Genomic DNA, 27429 nt, shown 5'->3' with positions numbered 1-27429 from the left:
TACACACACAATGCTCCTTTCTAGCACAGGAGATAAGGTTCGTTAGGCTCAGAGATGCAGGGTGGGGGTGTTTACACCCTCTAAGGTTATCTATTCACATGACGCCTACGTGCAAGCTGGTCTTGTATAAGCCTTGCTACTACTGTTACAAACTGTATATCTAATGGCCCCTGCATTCTGTCTTACATTAGTAAGCAGCAAACTGGGTAACAAATGTTCAGTACATTCATTAAGTATAGCAAAAAGGCAAAAGCAGAGGTAGTATGCATAAGTATGAGTCCATCAGTATGCACAAAACATGAGGTTGTTCTGTTGGTCAGTAGTATTCGAGTAGTATCCGGCGTTCCACTCCTACAGATTGAGCCCTTGGTTTTCTTAACATACAAAACGCATCTGTTTTCTTGGATCTCTCTTCAATCACTCCATCACCACAATTTATTTTTTTATATTTCCAGCAAAGGAGAGAATACCAAAGAGGACACAAGCTATTGGCAGATTAGTAACATATTTAACAAAAAGTTACCCGTTTTGTTGAAAGAATCCTAAGACAATCTTCTACGTTAAATCCACATTTCTGGCCTACTTCTGTAATAAAATCCAAGTATTTCCTATATTGAGTCGTCTTCTTTGCAGTCAACTGTATTTTCCATAAAAATCAAAGCAACAACAAGGCAAAACAAAGTAGGACTGCTTCAGTGTATATCCTCTTTGTGCAGAATTGTGTTTCTGACGCTAAGAATAAATTGTCAGTCTTGATGATTTTCTTTTCTTTAGTCAGCAACATTATTCTGCAGTCTCGCTCTTGAAAGACCTCAGCCTGGGATTCTGGGTATACTCTGTGCTTTCTTTAAGTTAAAAAAAAAAATGGCAGCATTACAGGTTTCCTATGATACTGCTATTTTGTGGTTTATGGAGGGTAGCGAGTGCCACTCTGTGGTGGTATGCTTGCTTGGTTATCATTTCAGTGGTTACAAAAGGACTTTCTGCTGCTTGGGCAAATGCATACTGGAATCTTCCAGCATATTACTGGTGATATCACTGGTAGAGTTCAGTCTTTTCTCTACCTCCACCTGCTGGTAGGAGGGGATAACACCATTCGTGCAGAGTACTGTTGCTGACTAAAGCAAAGGAAATTTATAAGGTAAAACATAATTTCTCCTTGAGGAAAAGATTTTCTTTTCTTTATTATTTTTTTTCTGGTTTAGACAGACTCCTCCCCAGGCGGGAGGGAAAGACAAGCTGTATCAGGACCTGTGGCTTTTTGCAAATTTTATGTATTTTGGAATTTTTTCTTATCACTCTAGTCTATTTAACTAAGTGTTTTTCAGTTAATTCACCAACTTCCAAACCATATAAAATGGTGTTACCTTTTGTTTCCATGCCATAGTATAATGTATATGTAATAATCATAATAAATTATGGTTTGTGCTATATCACTTATGCAATTTTTATATTTATAAGTTTTTGTAAAGATTTTAAGAGAGTTTTTAAAATAACACTAAATTCATTTTATTATTTAAAAAATCTTAAGCTGCATAGAATGTTTGTTTCTTACACATGTAAACTGTAAATTCATGCTCCAGTGGTCATAACATAAGTGGTCCATCAAGCCCAGTATCCTGTTTTTCAACAGTGGACAATCCAGGTTACAAATAACTGGCAAGATCGCAGAACAGTAAAACAATGTGTTTTTTAAGGCCAAATTTTTAACCTTTTTTCCGCTATAGTTCAGAGTGAAAATAAAGCCTTGGTGAACAAAGGGGTTAAGTCAGAATCGGGTTTCTGTTGTGCATAGAACTCACTTTGCCTCATATGTTACTTGATTTTTTTTTTTAGCTATTCAGTTCTGCTCCATTCTTCAGTTCAGAGCTGCTGAAGAATATTGAAGTATGCTTACACCAATTCTTTTACACCAATCCAGTCTTAAGTCTAACAAACCAGTATTTGTGAGAAGATCTAGTCCATCCAATGGCAAAAGTTCAAATTGTATTCCCACGTGATTATTTCAGAAATGGTTCCCTGAAGTGAAGAGTCAACCTCAGAAGATATGAGCTGCTGCCAGTAGGACACCTCCCTTGGGGCCTGGACATAATTCAGTTCACTGAGGGCTCCTTTTATTAAGCAGCGGTAAGCCCAACGCGGGCTTACCGCTGGCTATACAGGAAGTACCACCGGGCTACCATAGCAGCCCGGCAGTACTTCCCACCCCTAACGCGCCATCATTTCTGGCGCTACAAAATTTTATTTTTTTAGCACCTAAGTATACCCAGCAATAATCAGGCGTTGCCTCGCACTGCCCAGTTACTTCCGGGTTAGTGCTGGAGCCCTTACCACCACCTCAATGGGTGGCGGTAAGGGCTCCCCCCTCCCGAAAAATGGCCGCACTAGTGCTTTACTTGCCGCACAGCCATTTCCTGTAGGAAAGCGAGACTTCCCTTTTACCTTGGCACATGTGAAAAACACATGCCAGTTCAGGCCCCCTTTTGCCACAGCTTGGTAAAAGGGGCCCTGAATCCATTGTTTTAAGTCAAATATTTCCCTTATCTTATACAGTTCCATGACTAACTGTTTTGTGTGGCTACTCTGCCATGTGAAGAGCACAAAAAGTGGAAAATAAGAGATATTTGGTGAAATCTCAGTTTGTGGTATTAGTTTGTGTTGTGCTGAGTTCTTGTTAGCTCTTTAAGTCCTAGAAGAAATGTATAGGAGCTTTCAACAACTTATCTTTAGATAATTCTTATGTTAGTCCAATCCAGTGAAAGGTATTGTGGTCTGCAAAGAATCCAGTAGTTCAGTGTTTTGGTGATTAATTGCTACTATAATCATCTTACAATGTTCAGGGAAAGAACAGGAGTCTGGCTGTGACAACCCTGACACATCTGATCATGAACATTTGCACAAGATTGATCTGGAACAAATAGAAAACAAGCTGCCTGCTCACAGAGACTTGCCACAAACTCCACAGTTATCAGCATTTGGCCTCTCTCACTATCAGTTTCACACAAGGAATGTGTCAAACATTACAGCACTTAATGGGATAACTGCTGTTAAAGAAGAGCCAAATAGCATACAAGTACCAGAAGACCGCCCAGAATTGGTAATGCCAAGGACGCCAAAGTGCACCTTATACATGGATGATGATGCCTTGCTTGAGTCTTGCTTTCCAAAGTTGGAACCATTTAGCGTTGGTGAATACCACATGAAACTGAATGATGACTACACAATGGCATTAATAAAAAGGGCTCAGGAAAGTAAAAAGTAAGTAGAATTAATAGTATGCATTTCCTCATGATGGAATTTATCTAGACTCAGCCTTTTTATCATTTGAACCACTGGACAGCAAAGCATGCAGTATTCTTGTCTATATGAGGGTCAATTTCTAATTACTATATATATTCGAATATAAACCTATTCAAGTATAAACCAAGATCAGTCTCCCCCCCCCCCCCCCCCCAATAAAAAAGGGGGTAAACATAACTCAAATATGAACTGGGGGAGGGGGAGTTTACATTAAAATGTACAGTAACCCCTTCCCCCCACCCAATGATGGCCATTTCTTCTTCCACACACACTGTCCCAGCAGTTACTGATATTTTTCTTCCTCTACCTTCCCCTCCCCCTGCGGTTGCTGCTTACAAGTTGCAGCTCCTTACAAGTTCTGGTTTATCCTGGGACAGCTGGGGTGTCCTTTAGGGCTCCAGGTCTATAGAAGGACTGGCTGCTTATTTGCTGCAGGTAGCTGAGGGCTGCTGGGGAAGATTGGGACAGCTGGAGACAGAGCTGCAGAACCTGGAAGAGTTCACAACAGGAACATTCCGGGATGGTGGGGACCCGGGCTGCTGTTTGTCAGTGTCCCAGTTTGTGTGTGTGTGTGGGGGGGTGCGGGCAGGAGAAAAAAAATGCTGATAATAGTGAGGAGACTCGAATATCTAATCAGATTTTTCTGTACCACTAAATTCCCATAAGGGTCCGAAGCAGTTTACAATGCGATAAGATGTACAGTAAAATCACAGTTAAATTTAAGATAATTACAAACAAGAAATATCTAATCATTATACAGTGATGGTCAATCAGATCTAGAAAACAGATATTTAGCAAACAAAAAGGTCTTCAGACTTTTACGAAAAGACATATAAATGATCAGTTCTTATTTCAACCGAGATCCCCATTTTTTTTTTTTGTGACCTAAAGATCTATTTATATATGGTAGGTTATTAGTTATTTTCATCAAATTACACAAAAACTATAATGTGCTATTTATTCCATTTACATATCCAAAAAAGGCTGCAAGACCGTTTCAGATAAATACTGCACATTTTGCTGCACTGGAAGTCTTTCTGGAGAAAACGTAGGGAAACGGACATAAGACGTCTCAAATTTGCCACTTCTTGAATTTTTGAAGTATGTGTTCTGGCTGCTAACACAATGGGATTGGATTTAACTCTTGGCGAGGAGCAGAGTTTTTATATTGGCCCACTGAACTAATCTTTTCTAGATAACCAAATGGTGGTGGTAGCTACTATGGGCCCGATTATTCAGTGCGAGTTAACCGGCTGAGAACGACTGTCGACCGATTCTTGTGTCCCGGCAGATAACCGATCATTCTCAGCAGCATTTCGTCAGTTATCGCTGAATATACCTGGTTAGTGCCAAAAATAAAGCTGGCAATGTTGGGGGTGTGACCGGTTAAGTCCTGATATTTGGAACTTAACCAACCAGGCTTAGTGGCCAAATAAGGACATGTAAAAAGCAGGCCTATCTTTGCCTGCTTAAGCCATAGCTGGTTAAGTCTGAATATTGATCTAACCAGTCATGCGCTAGCCGGTGTTGAAAAACCTGGATATTCAAAGCCAGGCCATTTCTGGTGATGCCATTGAATATCTGTGTTGAATACTGGCAGCAGGCAGTCAGTGTTACCCACTGCTGCCGACTGAATATTAGGGGGTTATGCGACTATAGCAAGAGAGCTAATGATAGCGTCAAAAGCAGGGCCCTACCCTAAACTGCTTTATAAACAACTAGTAAAAGAAGCCCGTTTCAGAGCAAATGAAACGGGCCCTAGCAAGGTTTTCTTCGCCAACACCCCCCTCCCTCCCTGGCCAACCCCTTCGTTGTTCTGGCATTGCTCTGCCCCCAACGTCATGACGTTTGACGTGAGGGCGGGGCCCAGAGCGATTTCCCCCCCCCCCCCGCCTCCCTGTCAACCCCTTCGTTGTTCTGCCATTGCTCCGCCCTCGAGGGCGGGGCCCGGAGCGATTTTGGTGGCTTCACCACCACGAACCTTCGAACCTTTTTGAAGGAAGTCAGAGCTTGGCTTCACTGACGTCAGTGTCCTCAGAAAGTTGAGGGTGAGTTTTATTATAGTAGATGTTCCTAATTTTGCCTTAACCCTGTGGTGGTAGAAGCTGGCAGAATTTGCTGCTTGCTATGGAACTGTGGGAGGCTGGTCACCAGCCTATCTCTCTCCTCCCTGTGCAGCCACAGTTGCTAATTGTCCTGGCTCACTAGCACCCCTTCCCTTTCTTTGTTGCCACCCTCAGTCTATCCCTAGCTTCTGCCGCTACCACTTGACTCTGGTTTCTGTGAAGTGAATTGCATATGTGGTGTTTATCTCAACAGGTGAGAAGCACATTTCTTTAGGCATCATGTGAGTAACTGCAAATAAAACAAGCGGGGAAGGTGGAGGAGCATAGTTCAAGGTTAGCCATAGCAGTCAAGGAAAGATGAAAGGAGACAAAAGTTGATTTCATAAGGGAAAGATGGGTGAATGAAAAAAATACGAAAAAAGGAATGATAGACTGAAGAGTAAAAAATGAGTGAATGCAGAAAGGTATTAAGGGAATGATGTGTGATTGGTGAAGAAAAGAAGGTACATGAAAAGGGAAGCAACTGGAGAACAGGAGGTGGTGAAAGGCCTTAATTTTATCCAGAATAGATTATTGTAATGTGTTTTTTTGTCGGATGTTCAAATGCTTGACTATTAAAAAAAGAAAAAAAGTATAAGTCATTCAGAACTCAGCTGCTAGTTTAATTTTTTTCTACGAGTAAATTTGAATCAATAAGGCCACTATTAACTCAATTGCACTGGCTGCCAGTTAAGGCCAAAGTTCAGTTCAAGTTGTGTACCATCATTTTTAAGATTTTAAATGGATTTACTCCTTATATTTGCAGTTGGGCAATTCTTCACAATAATTCCATAAGCAAAACTCATAACCAGATGCTTTTACTTTTTCCATCTTTAAAGGAGCTTAAATCTTGTAAAAAGTTCAATTCTTCAATTTATTATCAGTCTGCTATGGTATGGAATTTGTTGCCAGCATCTATACAAGTTATCACCAATTTTTTTTATAAATGTTTGAAAACTTGGTTGTTTAGTATTTGTCTTAGGCTATTCACTTGGATTTAATGTAATTGTAATTCTTTGATTTTATTGTATTCGATTTTTGATATTTTCCGCATAGAACTCTAAAGGTAGCTATGGAATTAAAAGCAAAGTGTAACATAACAAAGGAAAAGAAAAACCTTTGTCCCCAATTATAACCCATCCCTTTTCTGCCCAGAGAAGCTGGGGGGGGGGGGGGGAGTGAGCATTCTATTCCTTTTTCATCCTGCTAGACCAGTCTACACAATGGGTTGTGTTCCACTACTAGCAGATGGAAGCAAAAAGCTAAACAGTTCAGTGATATCACAACATAAAGAGTGGTGTAACCTGGAACTAGTCAGTATTTCTCTGCCTCCAGCAGATGATGCAGGTTAAATGGACGCATCAGGATTTCTTCAGCCCTAGAGATTGAGCCCTGTGGCTGATATTTTTATTCCTAGAGATTAGTCAATGGACCTTTTTTCCTTGAGTCCAGAGGTGCTTTTTTTGTTTTTCTTCCCCACCCCCCAGCCTCCATGTCTCAAGCTTCAGCCTTAAGGGCTTTCGTTTAGTGAGATGTACTGGCAGAGGGCCCACGAGGTCCGTGCCAGTAAGGATGGGTACTTTTTATGGTAGACTGCTGCCCACCCTTCCGACAAGGCTGCTGCACTCATCTTTAAAAAATAAAATAACAATTAGAGGAATTTTGTTTTGGCCTTTATTTTATTTAATCATGTACCACTCTACTGATAATACCTAGAGTGGGTTACAAAAGTTACATTCAAAGTAAAATTACAAAAGATATACAAAGAAGGCAGCAGGTAACTTGGACAGATACTGAAGAACTTCCTATGGTAGGGTGAGTCATCTGTGGCATGCCCGGTGGCAAGCAATGAAAGGTGTGTAGAAAATCGTGGCTCAGCAGTGCTGCCGGTGGCACTGATTTTTGTAATGGGGAAGCCATGCTATTGCTGCCAAATGGATCTGGACCCCTGTCAGAATCAGATTTGGGGAGTGGTTCAGCCATCGGTGGTTCCTGTCTAAGACTTGACTGCCGTTCCCACCAAAACTGCCATGTTTACCCTTTCCTCTAGCATTAAGCTCTGCTTAAGGGTTAGGGAGGTCTAGGAGAGCCCTCTGTTACCCTATTAGACTTGGGGCCTCCCAGGAGGTCTGTACTAGAGAGTTGCACGGGGACAGAAATGTGACCCATCCCCGCCAGAATCTAACCTGTCCCCGTGGGCAATCTCCTCCGTCCCTGTGAGTGATCTCCTCCATCCCCGTCCGGCCCCATAAAAAAAGGAAGTATAAAGTACTGAGTGGAGTGGGCAGGGGTCACACAATGCAGAGTAATACATTTAAAAAGAATCAGAGAAAATATTTCTTCACTCATTGATATACTTACTCGTAGAAAAAGGGCAATAAATATATAAAACAAACTGAAGTTTTTTCCACACTAAAATAGAGAGAATTATTGGTCAACCAAACAGCACAATGCCCTCAACAAAAGAAACAAGTGGGTATGCTAATGCTTTAGCTGCAGTAAAACAGCTCACAAAGCCAGTTCCCACCATGAGAGAAATAAACTGCCTATACAGATATAAAAAATAAAAGTAGTCGTTCCATCAGTGGCCTTGAACAGACTACAGTCTGATATCTCACAATTTGCATGGGGGGAGAGATGGGCAAGGTTATCCAAGCGAATAATGTGGGGAGGAGTGGAGGAAGGGGGAGGGGGATGCCCAACATCACATGGTACTACCAAGCAGCACAATTAAAGCAGGTGGCGGAATGGAGTAAAGGGGAAAGGGCACCAGTAGCTACCCTAGAACAACATTTGGAGCCTAGGTGTAACCTTGAAAGGGGATTGTGGAGGTCTAGGAAGATGTACACCTCACGTAGAGGAACTGCAAATTCTTTCATAGTGCACTTGCAGCGTACATGGGATGTGCTGAAAAGTAAATTTAAGAAGGGAGTTAAAACCTCCACATTGGCTCATATCATCCATGAAGCTGAGTTCCCAGCTGGGCAGGCGGGGGGGGTTGGGGTACATTTCATGAATTGTATAGAAAAGGCCTGTGGAGATTCCAGGATTTACTGTCAGATGGGACACTGAGAGCATTTGGGACACTACGGAGGAAGTTTGACCTGCGGGAGTCTGACTATTATGCATACCTGCAGGTTAAGCACTATATGAGCAGACAAGGGTGGCTACAAGTAGACCCGAGGGAACAGGAGCCCTTAGAAAACATCTGGGTCACTCTGGAAGGGGGGAGGAGAGGCCATTTCTAGACTTTATAAGTATATTAGGGGAAGCACTTTGAGTAAATTACCTTGTATGAAAGCATGGGAGCATGATTTGAATAATGAATTGAGTGTGAAGGAATGGGAACGGGTATGCCTGGAGGTGAAAAAGGCATCTGTATGTGTACTAATTAAAGAAAACGCCTACAAAGTTCTAAGCAAATGGTATTACACACCAGATACGTTAAAACGAATGTACCCCACTGCTTCAGACCGGTGTTGGCGGTGTGAAGAAGAATTAGGGAGTTTTTTACATGTGTGGTGGACTTGTACTTCTGTACGCTCATTTTGGGAAGAAATAGCTATGTGCTTGACATCTATCTTGGACACCCAATTCCCTGCAGAGACGAAGTGGTGTTTGTTGGGGTGGGGAAATAAAAGGGGCAAGAAGTGGCAGAAGCGGCTAAAAAGACTATGTTTGGCAGCTGCAAAGCTGGAGATAGCTGCTCACTGGAAGCAGAGAGTGGGCCCTACAATTTCAGAGTGGAAAACGAGACTCCGGAATATAGTGGGACTAGAGCAACTAACTGACAGAAGGATGGGCAGATATGAGCCTGCTGCGACGGAGTGGAGACATCTAGAACGTTTATGGACCACTGCTAATAATGCTTAAGAGTATTCAGCCATGAAAGAGAAGGGAGGGTGGAGAGGGGGGAGGTAGGGGAGAAAATCATTTATGTTTTTGAAACTGGTTGCATTGACGTTCACTTTGTTTGTATTATTGCGCAGCTGGTTAGCTAAGTGTATGTATGATATCAGTGATGGAGTGTTTAATAAAAATTATCTTTCAAATCAAAAAAAAAAAAAAAAAAAAGTAGTCAGCTGAGCTCACCTCTGTGCAGTTCTCTTCTGTGGATACTGAGGTCTGGCAGTGCCTGGAAGACTCACTACATACAACTTGAGCAAATCTCCTGCACGTGTTGAACTTGAGTTGAGACAGAGAGAGACCCGGGTGAAAACATGCAAGTGCTCGTCAGGGACGTCCCTTTTTTTTTATTTTTTTAGATTATGGATGAAGGACGTCTAAGTGTTAGGCGCTCAAGTCCCACCTTCGCTATGCCTCCAACACCCCCTTGAAATTTGGCCGTCCCTGCGATGGAGCAGTTAAAGACGCCCAAAATGGACGTTTCTTGGAGCACATCCTTGCCTTTGCTCTGCCTAACACCCCCCCCCCCCCTTTAAATTTGGCTGTCCCTGGCGTGGCAGGGCAGTTGAGGGCGTCCTTTTCCCACTGGAGAAGAGCTTGGTGTCTCCGCCCACTAAAAGAAGAGGCGATTGGCGAACCAGCAGCATGATTGATGCGATAGGGGCACAGATCAGCAGAAAAGCAGCAGGCTCTCAAACAAAAGTATGTGCACGTGTCCCCACAGGAATCCTGCCAGAACATCCTCCATCCCCACGGGAATCTCGCATGTTTATTTCCATCCCCGCGGCACTCACGCTGACCCGGAGGGGATTCCCGCAGACTCCACAGGATCCCCGCAAACCCCGTTCCCGTGCAGACCTCTAGTCTGTACTAGATTTGGGTCACAATTGAAAAGCACTTTTTTTTTCCAAAACGCACTCTGTCCCGCAACAGCAGCAGTTTGAGAAAAATAGGTAACTGCTTTTGGACTGAGTGAGTTTTGTATAGAATATTCAGCACAGAGTCATTTAAAATACCATGGACTTGGTGAGTTTGGCACAGGAATAAGCTACAGTAAATAAATCTTGCCTTGATAACTTAATTGCATAACTCAAAACTGACAAAAATGGATTGAGTAAATATTGGAAAAGTGTGCTCTTCCATTTTGTTCTGCCCTCATAGTGCCTCCAGAAGGCACTCGGGTGTCTGGGGCCAGGTCCAAACAGCTTCACTTCTAACCCAAGAGCTGCGGGGTCTTTGTGATCCAAGCTCCAGGCAGCAAAGCAATCTGGCACCCAAGCTAAGGGCCCTAGTCCCACCTGCCTCTACCCTAGAGGATACCTAGAGTTGAAGGCAGGGACAACTGTGCAGTTACGCCCCCCTGGCAGGGGAATCACCAGAGCTCAGAGAGCGTTCTCCAGTGCTGGTGGTACCTTTTTTTGCCGGAGGAGTTAGCCTCTCTCATTGACCAAATGGTTTCTGTGCTTCTCATTTCATCCCGAGGGGCTGCAGCATCCCTCAAAAACCTTTGTTACTCGAGGTGCTATCTCATTCCTCTTCCAGGGATTTCAGTTGCAAAACACGTTCCAAAAACTGGGGCCAATATTAAGTTGGTAAGAGATCCATAGGATCTTCCTCCTGAGGACCAAAGTGTCAGAGGCCTCAGTTCTTTCATATAGCAAGGAAGGTCCCTAGAGTCAGGGGACTCCCTTTTATAGGGGTGCAGATGTTGGGGTGAGGCTTTGCCTGTTCCACCAGGAGTTGGGGTCCATAGTCACCTTTTGATCAATGTGTTGCAGATCATGCAAGAGGACTGTGCCCTGAAGTTTGCAGAGCCGTCTGATGCCTTTCTGCAGTCCCCTTGTGGCACAGAGTTAGAAGCAGCTATGCAGACCACTCTGCGGCCATAACAAGGGCCATTATTTTATTTTATGGGTCGAAAGAAAGAGGCACATTTTCATCCCATTTTGGATCTGAAGGGAGTTAATACCTCTCTAAAGGTGTTGCACTTTTGCACGGAGAAGCCGATGTTGGTTATTTGGTCTGCCCCACAGATTTTGATGTCCCTGGATCTTCCCGAGGCCTACTTCCATATTGCTATCCTGGACTCCACCTCCTTTCTGAACTTTTTCCAAGGTCATGGTAGTGGTAAGGGAAGGAATTCATGTGCATCCCTACCTGGATGCTTGGCTCATCCAGACTGAATCAGAGGCAGACCACAGGCTGGAAACAGCCAGAGTAGTACATTTGTTGGAGAAAATCGACTAGGTGGTGAATTACTCCAGAAGTCACCTGATTCTGTCACAGGTGCTGAAGTACTTCAACGTTCACTTCAACATCAGATGGAAGACAGCTTTACTTCGCCTTGGAGGTGTTGAGAACATTCAAATCCAGAAGAGGTTATTTTGTGTACAGTGGGCTTCCAGGACTTGGGATTATCTCTGATCACAGCCTACTCCTTGATAACTCTGTCCTCACTTGGATTTCAGGGCTCTGTTCTTTCCTGGTTTTCTTCTTATCTCTCCTAGCGTACCTTTAGTGTATATTCTAGTGGATCCTCCTCTACTTCTATCCCACTGTTGGTTGGTGTACCTCAGGGATTTGTCCTGGGACCTCTTCTTTTCTCCATCTGTACTTCTTCCCTTGGTACTCTGATCTCGTCCCATGGTTTTCAGTATCATCTTTACGCTGATGACTCCCAGATCTACCTCTCCATACCAAAAATCTCAGCCGAAATCCAGGCCAAAGTATTAGCCTGCCTGGCTGACATTGCTACCTGGATGTCTCAGCACCATCTGAAACTAAACATGACCAAGACCAAGCTTCTTATCTTTCCCCCTAAACCAACCTCTCCTCCTCCCCCATTCTCTGTTTCTGTGGATAACACTCTCATCCTTCCTGTCTCATCAGCTCGTAACCTTGGGGTCATCTTCGACTTCTCCCTCTCCTTCTCTGCACATTTTCAGCAGACTGCTAAAACCTGTCATTTCTTTCTCTATAATATCACCCAAATTCGCCCTTTCCTTTCTGAGCACACTACCAGAACCCTCATCCACACTCTTATCACCTCTCGCTTAGACTATTGCAACTTGCTTCTTATAGGTCTCCCACTTAGCCATCTCTCTCCTCTTCAATCTGTTCAAAATTCTGCTCCATGACTAATATTCCACCAGTGTCGTTATGCACATATTAGCCCTCTCCTCAAGTCACTTCACTAGCTTCCTATCCGTTTCCACACGTTCAAACCCCTCTTATTGACCTATTAGTGCATTCACTCTGCAGCTCCTCAGTACTTCTCCACTCTCATCTCTCCCTACATTCCTCCCCGGGAACTCCGTTCACTGGGTAAATCTCTCTTTTCTGCACCCTTCTCCACTGCTAACTCCAGACTCCGTCCCTTTTATCTTGCTGCACCATATGCCTGGAATAAACTTCCTGAGCCAGTATGTCAAGCTCCATCTCTGGCCGTCTTCAAATCTAAGTTAAAGCCCACCTTTTTGATGCTGCTTTTAACTCTTAACCCTTATTCACTTGTTCAGAACCCTTATTTTATCATCCTCAGTTTAATATTCCCTTATCTCTTGTTTGTGCTGTTTGTCCTAATTAGATTGTAAGCTCTGTCGAGCAGGGACTGTCTCTTCATGTTCAAGTGTACAGTGCTGCGTATGTCTAGTAGTGTTATAGAAATAAGTAGTAGTAGTATCTCTAGCTTTTTGGCTGCATAGTGGCAACCTTGGAGGGTAGTTCCTTGGGCAAGGGCACACATGAGGGCACCAGAGTGCTCTGCTGCCTCTTTGGTTACTCAGGTCTCAGAGGTTTGAGACTTCTGTCCTTGTATTCCTCGAGTCAGTTGGCTTGATGGGAAGTCCAACCCATCTTCTGAAAGGGATTTCTCTGGACCCTCAAGTGGACGTTAGTGGCTGTCAATGCAGGCATCTGAAGTTGGGGGCTCATTATCTGAACTGGGTAGCCAAGAGGCACTGGTCAACTGTGGAGTCTTCATGGCCCATTAGTCTGTTGCAAGGCAGAGCTATCCATCTGACATTTTAGCACTTCTTCCCTTGGTTCAAGCATATGTCAACAAGTGGGTCGGGCAGGGAGGATGGTGGGGCACACTAAGTGCAGCAGTGGCTCTACAGCTGGGTGGAGCTCCATCTTAGTGGTTTGGTTCATACTGCAGGCAGCTACTGGATCCAGGAGAATGGGAAATTGAGCCCCACAGCTGTTCAACTTCTGGTAGACCGTTGAGGTCCTCCTGTTTTGACCTCATGGCAATTCAACAGAATGTGATATGTCCCAACTTCAGCCACAGGGTGGAAGTGGGTTCGGCAGGGATAGATGCGCTGGTGCAGCCTTGGTCCATGCAGGAACCTCTCAGTTTTTCTTCTGTGTCCATTAATAGGTTAGATTCTTTGGAAGGTGACAAGTCATCCTTTCTGGTGATCCTGGTGGCACTGGATTGGCCTTGCTGTCCTTGGTATGAGGATCTTATTCACTTGTTATTAAGTTCCCTAGTTCTGCTTCTGGGGGGTCCCGGTCTCTTGTTGCAGTATTCTGCGGTGATAAAGGACCCAGGTTCCTTTTGCTCACAGCTAGGCCTTTGGGAGATGACATCGGAAGTACATAATTACTTGACGTCTGTGATAGCTACCGAACTCAAGGCTCGTAAGAAGTCTATCTCCTTAGAGTATGTTCAGGATGGAGATTGAGTGCTCGTGTTAGGTCATTATACTTTACAGTGGCATGTGGACTTGCTGGCTATCCTTTCCTATCTCCAGAGAGGGTTAGATCATGGTCTGGTCTGAATTCCTTTCTCCATGGAGGATTAGATCATAGTCTAGTGCTGAATTCCCATCTTGCTACCCCAATGGGGGTCTTAATTTGGTATCGAGGGCCTCAACTGTTTCCCCCTTTTGAGCCACTATGTGGAATGTGGCATTAATTCGCCTATTAAGTGGAAACAAATTCTTACCACATTATGCTGTCGGGGGTGGGGATCACTATACTGCTTGAGACTAATTTGAATGATTTGGAACATCTCAGGCTTTGCTGGGAGTGGGTGGGGCATTGATATGCCACAGCCCCTGTCCATAGATGAGCTGGCATGGCTATACTGATTAATAAGTCTGTTCCATTTGAAGAATATAAATCTATCCACGATAGTCAAGGATGATGGGGCATGTTTTTATTCTTTGTATGGAACACCTTATGTCCTGGTTTCCTTATATGCCCTAAACATATAGGACAGATTTTTTTTTCTTCCTATGCTTATATATTTTTCTGGATATGCCACGCTGCACTTTTGTAATCGTTGGCAATGGTTATGCTGTAGCAGATCCCACTTTGGACAGAATTTGCTGCAAAGAGTAGGCTTCCTGCTAATCATTGGGGAGGAGACCTCTTTATGTCCCAATTTTTTATTGATGTATGGAAAATACTACATCCAGGAGAACATGAATATACCCATTTATTGAGCCCATCTTTCAGAAAACCGCTTAGATGATCTTTTATTGGAGTCCACTATGGGGACCGTCTCCTCTATAGATATCATCCATAGTGGTATCTCTGACCCATGCCATGGTGCAACTAACTGTGCTATCACCAAGGAAGGAGAGGTGACCCTTTTGATAGATACATCTGGGACTTAGGTTCAGACAGCCTCAATATCCTTTTCTTGTTAAGAAGTGGGAGGATTATAGTGCCCATAGGGATACCCCAGGAATTTTTGTGGAGATAGGAAATTCTCGCCCCGAAGAACAGCTTTTCCAATCAGTAGCATAATTTAATAAGCAATCGAATCACTGGATTTTACTCCCTCACTCACAGTTGGTGCAAGCCCATCGAGAGCTCTAAATTTGACTCAAGAAAAGAGAGATCAATAAATCTAATTGCAACGTACCCTTAATGGCTTGATCTATCAACATACTATTAATACTTTAAAATTTGGCCATCGCTTCTATAAATATGGAAATAGAATGAGTACTTGCTTGGCCCGGCTTGTGTGAAATGAGAAGGGATCTTGTTTTTGTCCCTATCCTCAAAGATCCCTCAGGACGGTTCTTGAATGATGATAAACTTATTAATCAGACATTGCATAATTATTACAAAACTTTTTGTACTGCTTAATGTGTGGATACTGACTCCCCCCCCCCCCCCCCCCCCCCCCAAATCTATCCTTACCAAGTGTGGCCGAGGTTGATCTGGCTGTTCTAAATCCCCTACTCCATCTCAGAAATTTACAATATGCCACTAAAACCTGCATCATTAAAGACACTGGGTCCAGATGAATTTCCACTAGAGTTTTTATAAGATTCTGAGCCATCATGTTGTTCCTACTATGTTAGTCTATAATGAGGCCCTGCTTTCAGGGAGAGTCCCTGATACTATGACAGGCACCTATCTGCTCATAGTCAGTAAATCCAAAGCTCTCTGCAGGGAAGCTTGCGGAGCAGTAAATGCTGTTAGATCATCCACGAACAAAGCTAATTTAAACTTACAGGACCTCACAGAAATACCTCAGATCCCTTCATCACTCAATATCTTCAATGCCAAAGGTTCTACACATAAGACAAAAAGTATAGGGGCTAAGGGGTAGCCCCGCCGTGTGCCTCTCTGGATGTCAAAGCAGGGGAAAGCACACTATTTATCAACACCTGAACCCAAAGATCTTTCTATAGTGTTTGAATCATGTGAAGAATAGGACCATGAAAATCAAAAGCCTGCAAACCTACCATAAAATAGGACCACGATACTGTGTCAAATGCAATTTCTATATCAAAACTTACTGGCCTGGCCAGGATCCCCATTTAATAAGATCTTATAGACCTATCTCCCTCCTTAATGTAGACCTTAAGCTTATGCAAAAACTGTTGGTAATAGATTGCTTGTGGGTTCTCATCAGATGGGATTCATTAAAGTCTATAATGCTGTACCTAATATATGGTGCTTGCTGTGTGCAATGGAAACAGTATGTAGCAAGTGTTTAGTACATTCTAGTAAGTTTTGATATAGAAAAGGCATTTGACACAGTGTCTTGGTCTTATTTATGGGAGGTTTTGCGGATTTTTTGTTTTCATGGCCCTATTCTTCACATGATTCAAATACTATAGAAAGATCCCTGGGCTCAGGTGTTGGTAAATAGTGTGCTTTCCCCTGCTTTGACAACCAGAGAGGGACACGACAGGGCTGCCCTTTATCCCCTTTACTTTTTGTCTTATGTATAGAACCTTGGGCATTGAAGATATTGGAGCTTTACGCAAAAATTATTCCTAATAGATTGCTGGTGGGTTCTCATCAGATGGGATTCATTAAAGGTCATAATGCTGAGTCACGTGACGCTATGTACCGGAGCGGTCGAGGCTAGACTAGCTCCAGGTACCTCCTTGTAATTCCCATCGAATTAACTCCAGAAACAAGGCGGTGTGAACCACAATTGCTAGCGGAAAGCTGACACATTAAGATTCTGCGGCCGAAAGAGAAATTGATAGCAGGTATGACGGCTAAATCGCTAAAAAAGGACAGAGACAAGAGTAAAGCGCTGGAAGACAAAATGGCGGCCCCAGCGAGCCCGCCAACTTCTGCAGTCGGGTCGGCGTGGGCAGCGGAGATTGTGGGAGAGGTGACGACCGCGATGGAGGCGATCCTAGATAAAAAGTTGGAAGGCTTGAATTCAAAACTGGAGGGATTACAAAATCATATGGCGCAATTGAGCCAAGACCTGGTAGCGCATCAACAGCGCACGGGGGCCCTGGAAGACCGTACGGGAGTTGTAGAAGAAAAATATGCTAAACTTCAAAAGCTGGTAGAAGATCAAGCTGAGAAACTCGAGGATCTAGAAAATAGATCCCGACGTAATAACTTACGCTTCGTGGGGCTCCCCGAAGAAATCAGCGATAAAGAACTGCGTACTTTTCTTGAAACATGGCTGATGAAAGAACTAAAATTGAGCACAGAGCTGGGCCCATTGCAAATTGAAAGAGCACACCGCATGGGGATGCAGAGAGCGGGTGACGCCAGACCCAGGATAGTTATCTGCCGTTTCCTGAATTTTGTTCAAAAAACAGCGATATTGCAAGCTATGAGAGGAGGTATGGCTCTTAAATACAATAACCAAAAAATCCTTTGCTTCCAGGACTACTCGGCGGCAGTTGCGGCGAAGAGAAGGAGCTTTTCACCAATTTGCTCCCAATTAATCCAACATAAGGTTAAATTTGCCTTGCTGTACCCGGCGAAACTACGGGTAACCCATCAGTCTGCGACGAAAACCTATGAAACAACACAAGCGGCACAAGACTTTGTAAAACAACTGCTGCAGACGAGAGATGAATAAGGTAAAGAAAGGCACATGTTACAACTGAAAGTTATTCAAGTAAAGAATTGCTTCCTTTGGCGGCAAGCGGCGGACATTTACAATGCGCAGAATAATTTAAGTAAGTTTTGAAGTATGATCTGCTGCTGACTCTTGAACAAAAGAGGAGCATTGGGATGCGAATTAAAAGACAATGGAGAAACTAATTGGAGCTCCATAGAAGTAATATTTGTTACTATACTGGGATGTTGGCAACTCTGAAATATAATAGAAGTGGACATATTAGTGAGAATGACCAGCAGGCTTCGGAGAAATAGATTGGAGAGAAGCAGGAGAGAAAGGGACTGCTATAAGAGGTCTAAAGAGATCAAGATTTAAATCCTCCGGCTTTGCTGAGTTATTACAGAACAAATGGTTTAATTATCTGATCGGCTGATTGACCCAACACCAGGGAGGTGAAATACAGTCTGTTAAAGTTGGGAACCAAGCCTATGGATGAAGACATGATGATATGCGGAAGAGAGTTCAGATAACTGTTTTGGTTTTATATACTTCTGCACTTCATTGCAGGCTAACAGAACTGAGAGAATAATCAAAGAATGGTTGAAATGGTAAAATTGTTTGACAGTTATAGGAAGTTGTAGTAGGTTCACATGATTGGAGCATTTTTGCGGGATAATATATGGGAAAACTGTAAACTTTAATCTGGGGAAAAAGGAGTTAAAGGGAATATAGAGGCTCTTACATGTAAATGAGAGTACAAGTTAAACCGGTTTAAGGAGCGGGGAATAGCAAGGGGGGGGGGGTCAAACGTGACTAAATTCCTTGGGGGGAATTAGCAGGGATAATAAAAGGGGATGGGGAGGGGGATCTGGGAGGAGAAGGGGAGTTATAGGGGAAGGGGATTCAGATTGTCATAAGATGGAAAACTCAAAGGGTAAATATAAACACTACAGAGGTAAAGAGGAATTGGAACACACTAACCTACAGCACACAGAGGTAACTGAGAGGGGTCATGGGCTGGGGTGGCCTCTTTTAGAAGATAAAAGGTTCAATGGCAAATAGGATGCTTTATGTTCCTTAAATGATAAAAATTGTAACATGGAATGTGGGTGGTATTAATTCACCCATCAAAAGATCAAAAATTTTGAAATATCTGCAAAGAATTCAAGCTGACATAGCTCTTTTACAAGAAACACATCTCTCGGATAAAGAACATGAAAAGCTGGCTAGGTGGTGGGTAGGACAGTGTGTAGCCGCACCAGCTAAAGGGAAAAAGGGAGGAGTAGCTATTCTAATCAGGAAAGGGCTGGTGACAGAAATGAGTGATGTGACTAAAGATCAAGAGGGGCGCTATGTTTTTGGTAAGGTGATAATAGCAAGACAGCAGGTACTATTAGGCAGCATATATGCTCCCAATCACTTTGAGGCTCAATTTTACAGAAGTTTGGTGGACATACTTACTGCAGTAGACCCCATCCCATTAATCCTAGGAGGGGACTTTAACATGGTGTGTGATCCAGAACTGGATAAATCTCAGCCTCCTCCTACGCTAAAACACTGGCCCTCGAGAGGGCTGCCCAATCTTTGCACTGTATTAGACCTGTTAGATGTATGGAGAGTGTTACATCCACAAGATAGGGACTATACTCATATATCAAGGGCGCATAATACCCAATCGAGGATAGATTATATACTGATGTCTCGATCACTGCTGGGAGGGGTTAGAGAGTCGAGAATAGGACCATACGCTATTTCAGACCACGCAGAAGTATGGGTGAAGTGGCAACCAGCGGGGATGGAAGAGAAAATGAGATGGTGGTCTTTTCCGAGCTATTTAGTCAAAGATATAGGCTTTAAAGAGGGATTGTTGGCTAAATGGGATGAATATAAAGCTACTAATGAAAACTCAGTTGAGAGTGCCTCCTCTTATTGGGAAGCAGCCAAGGCTGTCATGAGAGGAGAAATGATCAGTTATGTCAGCCATTTTAAAAAAGCAAGGGACAAAGAAATTTTGAGATTAGAGGCCCAGATTCGTACGTTACGGAAAAGATTTGGTGAAACTCCAAACGTTCATACTAGAAAGGAGCTCCTAGGGGCACAGGTGATGCTGAATACGCTGATCCATGAACGTGAGGTGAAATCACAAACCTATTATAAATTTCAATTATACAAATTTGGGGGTAAAGGTGGGAAGATGATGGCGCGACTTATAGCTCGGAAACAGGCTACCCGTACAGTAACAGCTTTGAAAGATCAGACAGGTAAACTATGCCATTCGGACGTGGAAATCCGAGATATTTTCCAGAACTTCTATCAGCAATTATATGCAGAAAGGGATAATTCAGGCCTTGACAGTACTTTATATTTGGACAATCTGGATTCTCCGAGACTGACTGATGGGGAGAGAGATCAGCTCAATGCCCCTATATCTAGTGATGAGGTGGGATGGGCCATTGGAAGTAGTCAATCAGGGAAAACTCCTGGACCGGATGGTTTGAAGATAGAGTTTTATAAATTGATGGGAGAGACCATTCTGCCACCTATGGTGGAAGCATATAATGAATGGGTGGAGAAGGGGTCACTGCCAGACCAATTGAATATAGCACGTATCATATTAATCCCGAAACCCAAGAGGGATGTGACTTTACCTGAATCTTACAGACCCATATCATTATTAAACTGTGAAGTTAAAATTTTTGCAAAGATACTGGCAAACAGAATGGGTCGAGTGTTGCCAAGACTGGTGCACGAAGCACAGGTGGGTTTTGTTAAAGGTCGAGTGGTATCTAAGAATCTCAGGCGGATTCTAATCTCTTTGGAACAGATTGGTAAGGCAAATAGATCAGCACTCGTAGTAAGCTTTGATGCGGAAAAGGCCTTTGATCGTGTGAAATGGGAGTTTCTGTTCACAGTAATGGGAAAATATGGATTTGACGGATGGTTTTTGGGAGCGGTTAATTCTCTTTACACCTCACCAAAAGCGAGAGTGATGGTGAATGGTAATTGTTCAGAAAATGTGAGGATAGAGAGAGGAACTCGTCAAGGTTGCCCCTTGTCACCGTTATTGTTTGCATTGTATTTGGACCCATTGATAAGAGAGGTATATTCTAATGCAGAAATTCATGGTGTAACCTTGGGTACGGTAAAATTCAAATTGGCGGCCTTTGCTGATGACTTGTTAGTTGTGATCACGAGACCGGAGACATCGTTACCAGCTTTATTAGAAGCATTGCAAGAATTTGGGGATTTCTCCGGTCTTAAGTTAAATCTGGAAAAGTCAGAGGCACTGGCTGTGGACGAAGAGATGAATAGAACCTGGCCAGGGATGTTCCCGTTGCGATGGGCAAAGGGGCACTTCCGCTATTTAGGAATCTTGCTATCAACGAAGACTAGGGACCTTTATAAACTTAATATAAAACAACTTTTGGCTCAAACTAAACAACAGCTGGAAAAATGGGAAACCTTGCCACTTTCTTTGATAGGTCGTTTGGGGCTTATACGTATGGTAATTCTTCCTCGCTGGCTATACGTCATGCAAACCCTTCCCCTTAGGCTGTTGAACAAAGATCTGAAAACGTTCTACAGACTGGTAATGAGATTTTGCTGGGCGAACAAAAAGGCGAAAATGAAATTCCAGCTGCTATGGGGGGGTTGGTCACAGGGGGGACTAGGCTTGCCTAACATGAAACTATATAATATGGCATGTTTATTGAGACATATTAGAGATTGGCTTTTTGAATCGAATAGTTATACCCCCCTAGAGATGGAAGAGGCATACTATGCTCCATATCGTTTGGTGTCATTGTTGCAAGTGGAGAGATCTTTGATCCCTAAACATCTAAGTCACAGTTTGTTGTTGACGCCGCTACGTGAGGCGTGGCAGTTTCTGGGAAAATGTCTGGAAGTGGACACTGAAGTCACGGAATTAATGACCATTCGGGGGAACCCTAAATTTGTGTCAGGCTTGGAGAATCCAGCATTTAAAAGATGGGAGGAAAGAGGAATAATGTATTTGGAAGATATAATGGGCGAGGAAGGGCAGATAAAATCGCGAGAACAAATACTGGGTAATGAGCCGATGCAATGGGGGGACACCTTTGCTTATTGCCAGCTGAAACATTTTATACATTCTCTAGATGGGGAGAAATTGAGACAAAAATCAGGGTCCAAGTTGAAAGAATTCTTTGAGGAAATCTCGGATACTGAGCCATCAGTCTCGGAAGTGTATAAGGCATTAGGTTCGGTGGGGATGAAAAAAAACTTGAAAATAGTTAAAGAACGGTGGGAGAAAGATTTGGGAATAGCCCTCCCCAATTGGGACATTAACAGACAAGTGAAGGGTATTGCAAATTTAGTAAGTGGAGCCCAATATCGGGAATGTGCATTTCGGGTACTTCATAGAGCCTACTTCACACAAGTTCAACTAGCAAAATGTGGGGGAACACAAAATGCAATATGCTTACGATGTAAAATCACAGAAAACTCATTCTATCATGCATTTTGGAGTTGTGAAGTCATACAGGGCTTCTGGTCTAGAGTGGCCAACTATCTGTCAAACCTGCTGTCTTGTGAAATAATAGGAACCCCCTCACAAATGTTGCTGGATATCTATGGGTCATTTAGAGGGAATACTTCAGAGGAAACACTATTTTTTCGTAAGGGATGTCTTCTGGCAAAGAAATGCATACTTCAAAATTGGACCTCGGAGGCTGTGCCAGAATTCTGGCACTGGCGGAATATGGTGCATCAGCTTCTGATGTGGGAGGCCAGAGAAGCCAGGGGATCCCCAAAACGAAAGAATCAGTTTCTGAAGATCTGGGGAAAATATATAGATACCCTATCAGCTAAGGGTAAAAGTTTTGTGCTTAATGTGCTGTAGACACTATATTGAAGTTGTGAGTGGGATAGTTCCTCTTTAAGATGATTGTGAGTTTTCCGGGGGGAGGGAGGTTAATAGGAGGGTTAACAGGAAGGGGGGGGAGGGGGGAGGTTAGGGAGTAGGGGGGATTAGGGAAAGGGGGGGGGAACGGGGGGAAAAGGAACACAAAGTGAAAACAGTAGGTCCAATTTGTTTGCTGGTTGTTTAGAAGGGAATGATATGACTGAATGTATATATTGAATATTTGATGTTGACACAATGTACACTGTTTTCAATAAAAACCGTTGAAATATAAAGGTCATAATGCTGTGGCTAATCTATGGTGCTTGCTGTGTGCAATGGAAACAGTATGTAGCAAGTGTTTAGTCCCCTTCTAGTAAGTTTTGATATAGAAATTGCATTTGACACAGTATCGTGGTCCTATTTTATGGTAGGTTTGCAGGCTTTTGATTTTCATGGTCCTATTCTTCACATGATTCAAACACTATAGAAAGATCTTTGGGTTCAGGTGTTGATAAATAGTGTGCTTTCCCCTGCTTTGACATCCAGAGAGGCACACGGCGGGGCTACCCCTTAGCCCCTATACTTTTTGTCTTATGTGTAGAACCTTTGGCATTGAAGATATTGAGTGATGAAGGGATCTGAGGTATTTCTGTGAGGTCCTGTAAGTTTAAATTAGCTTTGTTCGTGGATGATCTAACAGCATTTACTGCTCCGCAAGCTTCCCTGCAGAGAGCTTTGGATTTACTGACTATGAGCAGATTTCGGGGCTATGGATTAATGATGCATTTCCTTCAGCATTTATCTATTGCTATAAAACCATGCAACTTGAAATATTATAACAGCATGATTAGAAAGTTTCTTTGGGGGTCAGAAAAGTTTTGTATTACTCTTCGTCATCTATAATTACATCAAGAGGGCAGCTTGATTACCAGACCTCTGAGCATATAATATTGTGTGTCATTTAAAATATGTTAGAAATGAATCACCATCATTCTGGCACTGTCGCAATTTATTGCATACCTTGGCCCTTTGGGAAGCTAAAGATGCCAGGGGAACTATGAAACTGAACAAAAGCTACTGGCAGACCTGGGAACCTTATATACAATCACTTGGTAGTAGGGCCCGCAGTCTGATCCTGAACAACATCCAAAGTAATGGATAAATATGAACATCTCTATAAGATAGGAGAAGAAGGGAGGGCAGGGGGGAAGGGAACTAGAGGAATAAGACTCTCAGTCAATGTTATTGATAGGACCTTAGTTTATGTTAAAGGGAGGGAAGAAGGTAAAAGGGGGAACAGGGGAGGAGACAGGAAAGGGGAATAATGTTTGATGATAGTTACAGTTGTGTGTATATAGACTTAATAGATAGTGTATAAGAATACAACTAAAAGGGAAAGGAGAATGAAAACTCAAACTTCTCTGATAACATGTACTACAATAATTATATCAAAGTGGAATGGAGCACTAAATACTATGTACTAAATAAGGTATATCTGTTCACTCTGATGAGTCATCAATAAAAATATTGAAACATTAAAAAAAATGTTAGAGACTGGATTTTTTAACCTTCTGAATTTTGTAACATTGGATTTGAACAGAATGTGAGAGGAGACCTTGCCATAGCCTATCTAGTCCATTCCTATTTTAAAAACATTTATTACGCCAACCAATGAGGGTGGGGGGGGGGGGGGGAATTATGACTTACACTCTAATTAGTCTAGATATTTGTCCATAGTTGGCAATGCAGACTTTCAACCAGGATTACTGGATGCCTGTTTTAAAAGATGGGCCTCTCAAGGACTGTCCCTCAGTCAGTATTCAATTGGGGAGGATGAAGCAGTGATGTTACCTTATGGACGCCCTTAAAACTGCATATCTGTTGAGGCCACGGGATTGGTATTCGTACATGCAGTTGCAACACTATATTAACTTTCTTTTGCAGGGGACTTTATTGAATCACCCTTTGATGAATGTTGGCCCCTTCTTATTGTACATAAGGGACTGGTGGGCTGTTGTTATGAAGGCCTTAAAAAGCTGTTCAAAGTGGATACCCTGTAGAAAGTTGTTCATGGTTAGCCTCAGGAATTCGGGATATACTCGGGGGAAGATTTACTGCAGAGCTTAAAGGATAGTCCACAACTCACTGAGAGTATACAGTTACAAGAGTAAACCAAAAGAAAATAAGCAGATCAAAAAAGACAAAAAAAATGGAACAGGAGGGTAACAGAAGAAGTGGTTTATTACAAGGTTGCCCGACGTGGCCACGTTTTGCCCTCAGGCTGCGTCAGGGGTACAAAACACTAATAGGGGTAAAAAGCAAAGTGAACCCCTAAAAGTAGTCATACAACCACCTTACATAAATGCTCTTAAGTCTGAAGCAATATTCCAGTCAATATAGCATTGCGAAGTCTGCTGAGTAAGCTTGGGATATCGCTTCAGACTTAAGAAGCATTTATGTAAGGTGGTTATATGACTACTTTTAGGGGTTTACTTTGCTTTTTACCCCCTATTAATTTTTTGAACCCCTGACGCAGCCTGAGGGCGAAACGTGGCCACGTTGGGTAACCTTGTAATAAAACACTTCTTCTGTTACCCTCCTGTTCCATTTTTTTTTTTTTTTTGTGATCTGCTATTTCTGTGGCAGATCATTGCCTTTTTTTGTTTGTCTACAGTTACAAGAGTTACACTACAAACTCCTTATGAAAATGTATATCCATCTATCTAGAACACACAAGGTGGATCTCTCTTCAGATGAGATCTGTCTGAAATGTGGTGCCATTAATGCATAATACAGACATTGCACTTAGGGTTGTCTGAACGTTCACTGATTCTGAAGAGATTTATGGTTACATTTGGGTGCAATGTATAATCAACAATGGAATGCCACCCCAAGGATGAACTTATTGGATAATATGACTGAAATAGTGGAGGGTACTCGTGTTGGAATTTGGGTTGGGAGAAAAGGGATGAATAAAAATAAATTGGTGGTTTTCTTTGAATTTTCAGTGATATTTGCACAACACTGCTATGATTGGTTATTTAAATTGTTGTGAGTGTTCAGCCTTTAATAAAAATACTTAACATAAATAAGCTCGGAACAAATACAGAGGGCAGTGGTAAGAGCAGGGTTGAAAAGTTGGCTGAAAGGCATGAGGGAACCGTTTGAGTATGGGAATTTAAATGCATATTGTCCAAAGTGATAGAGAACCAGAGACAGGGCAGACTGAATGGTCCTACTATGTAATTGGGAATGGAAACCAAAGATCTCCAAATATGGAGATGGGGAAATCTAATATTTATGAAACTAACCCGCCACCATGTTAATGTCCTTCTGTCCTGATAATAGAAAGCTACTCTTTCTGTGCAAAACCTTTTAAGCCAATAAAAATATGTTAAAGGAACTAGGACTTTTCTTTAGTATGAGGCCTATTTAAATGACTGTCTTTATTTTTTTTCCCCCCTGTGTTATACTTCAGTGTACCTGAAGGTAAAGGCACTAATGTACATGCAGAACGGCCTGCATTTTTCCATGACATTACCACCCCTGTACCATCAAGTCAACTGTCGCATATGAGTGGTAAGATCAATTCTCATAACTGTCTTGGTCAACAATCACATTTTTAGCATACTTATTTTAGCATAATACTTCTGTTTTCCAGTAACTTTTTTGAGTGTGGTAGGGTGAACAGCTTTATTTAACAATGTTGGGAGCCACTACTTAAATTTAAAGACTACCTGTACTTTTTCTTTCATTTAGAGATTTGTCAATAAATTTAATTACTGATGACTTATTGTATAGCCCTTACAGTGAATTCCCAACTGGGAAGACTAGAATAAATCCCCATATTCATTTTGATCCAACAAATACCTACCTGGATGCTTAGGAGGGGAGGAGTTCACTTTGATTTTTAATGTGATTTTCTTGTAATTTTTAATCTTATGTATTTTTTCTACTGTAAATATTCCTGGGGATGCCCAGTCTTTGACATGTAAGCCACACTGAACTCAGGAGGTATGTGTGGGGTATAAGTACCTGTAATGTAATGTAAAAGCGGCATTATGGCCTTAACGCACATTAAGGGAATTAGCATGTGCTAAATGCCAAAAGCCCATTCTATACCTATGGGCTTTTAGCATTTAGTGCACACTGCTTGATGAATTTCCCCCCCCCCCCCCCCCCACCTAAGTGTTTTTGAGATGGCTTTTTACAATAGAAATTTAACTTTTTAGCAGTGCTAAATCTAAATTCCATAGCGTCCTACAGATTAATCCAGAGACTTGTGGGTTATGTCCCTCTACCAGCACGTGGCGCTAGAAAAAACTTCAGAGGTTTACTATGTGGTCACGTGCAGCTACCTTACCTTCAGTATTCTATCTAGCTTCCGTGGCTGCCCTTTGCAGTTCAGCCACTTGGTCCTCTGTCCTGCTGTGGATGGCTTTTGCAGATCGCCCACTTGATCTGCTATCCTTCACTTGCTAGGCTTTACAAGCTTGGTGTAGCAGCGCTAGGCATTCTAGCCTTGAACGTGGCAGAGCATGTAGCCGCGGTTTGTGGAGCATCACTCCAGTCTGCTGAGGTTGTAGTACCCCACCCCACTTGAGGACTTTGGTACATCCCAAAAGTCTCTGGATTGATCTGTGGGATGCTATTGAAGGTAAAATTAGTCCTTGCCTGATAATTTTCTTTCCATTAGTCCCAACAGATCAATCCAGAGGCCTGCCCTTTGTTCTGGGTTGAATATTTTCTTCTAGTTGCCTCAGTTTCATCAGATTCCTTCATTTTATTTTTGACTACAACAAAAAAATAAAGTAAAATAAAACCAAAACATAAAGGAAACCTTCTGTTGTTACCCTCCTGCAGGAGTGGTTGAGAAGTAGCTTACATGAGCTTTATGTAGGTAGGAGAGGACTTTCTGTTAGATTTCCTCTTCCTTTTTCCACTGC

At 42.6% G+C, this 27429-nt stretch overlaps 1 protein-coding gene across 2 annotated transcripts in view; it reads left to right on the top strand.

Moving 5' to 3' along the window:
* SKA3 (spindle and kinetochore associated complex subunit 3) overlaps positions 1–27429 on the top strand; it is a 129518-nt gene that overhangs the window by 85291 nt on the left and 16798 nt on the right. For both annotated transcript variants that reach the window (XM_030200302.1, XM_030200301.1), the window contains exons 5-6: positions 2841–3258; positions 25962–26062. In XM_030200302.1, the coding sequence (XP_030056162.1) occupies positions 2841–3258; positions 25962–26062 (519 nt within the window). The remainder of the gene's footprint in view (positions 1–2840; positions 3259–25961; positions 26063–27429) is intronic.

This window comes from Microcaecilia unicolor, chromosome 4 (assembly GCF_901765095.1).
Source record: "Microcaecilia unicolor chromosome 4, aMicUni1.1, whole genome shotgun sequence".
In the NCBI taxonomy this organism is placed as follows: domain Eukaryota; kingdom Metazoa; phylum Chordata; class Amphibia; order Gymnophiona; family Siphonopidae; genus Microcaecilia; species Microcaecilia unicolor.
This window is presented reverse-complemented; position numbering and strand designations above follow the sequence as displayed.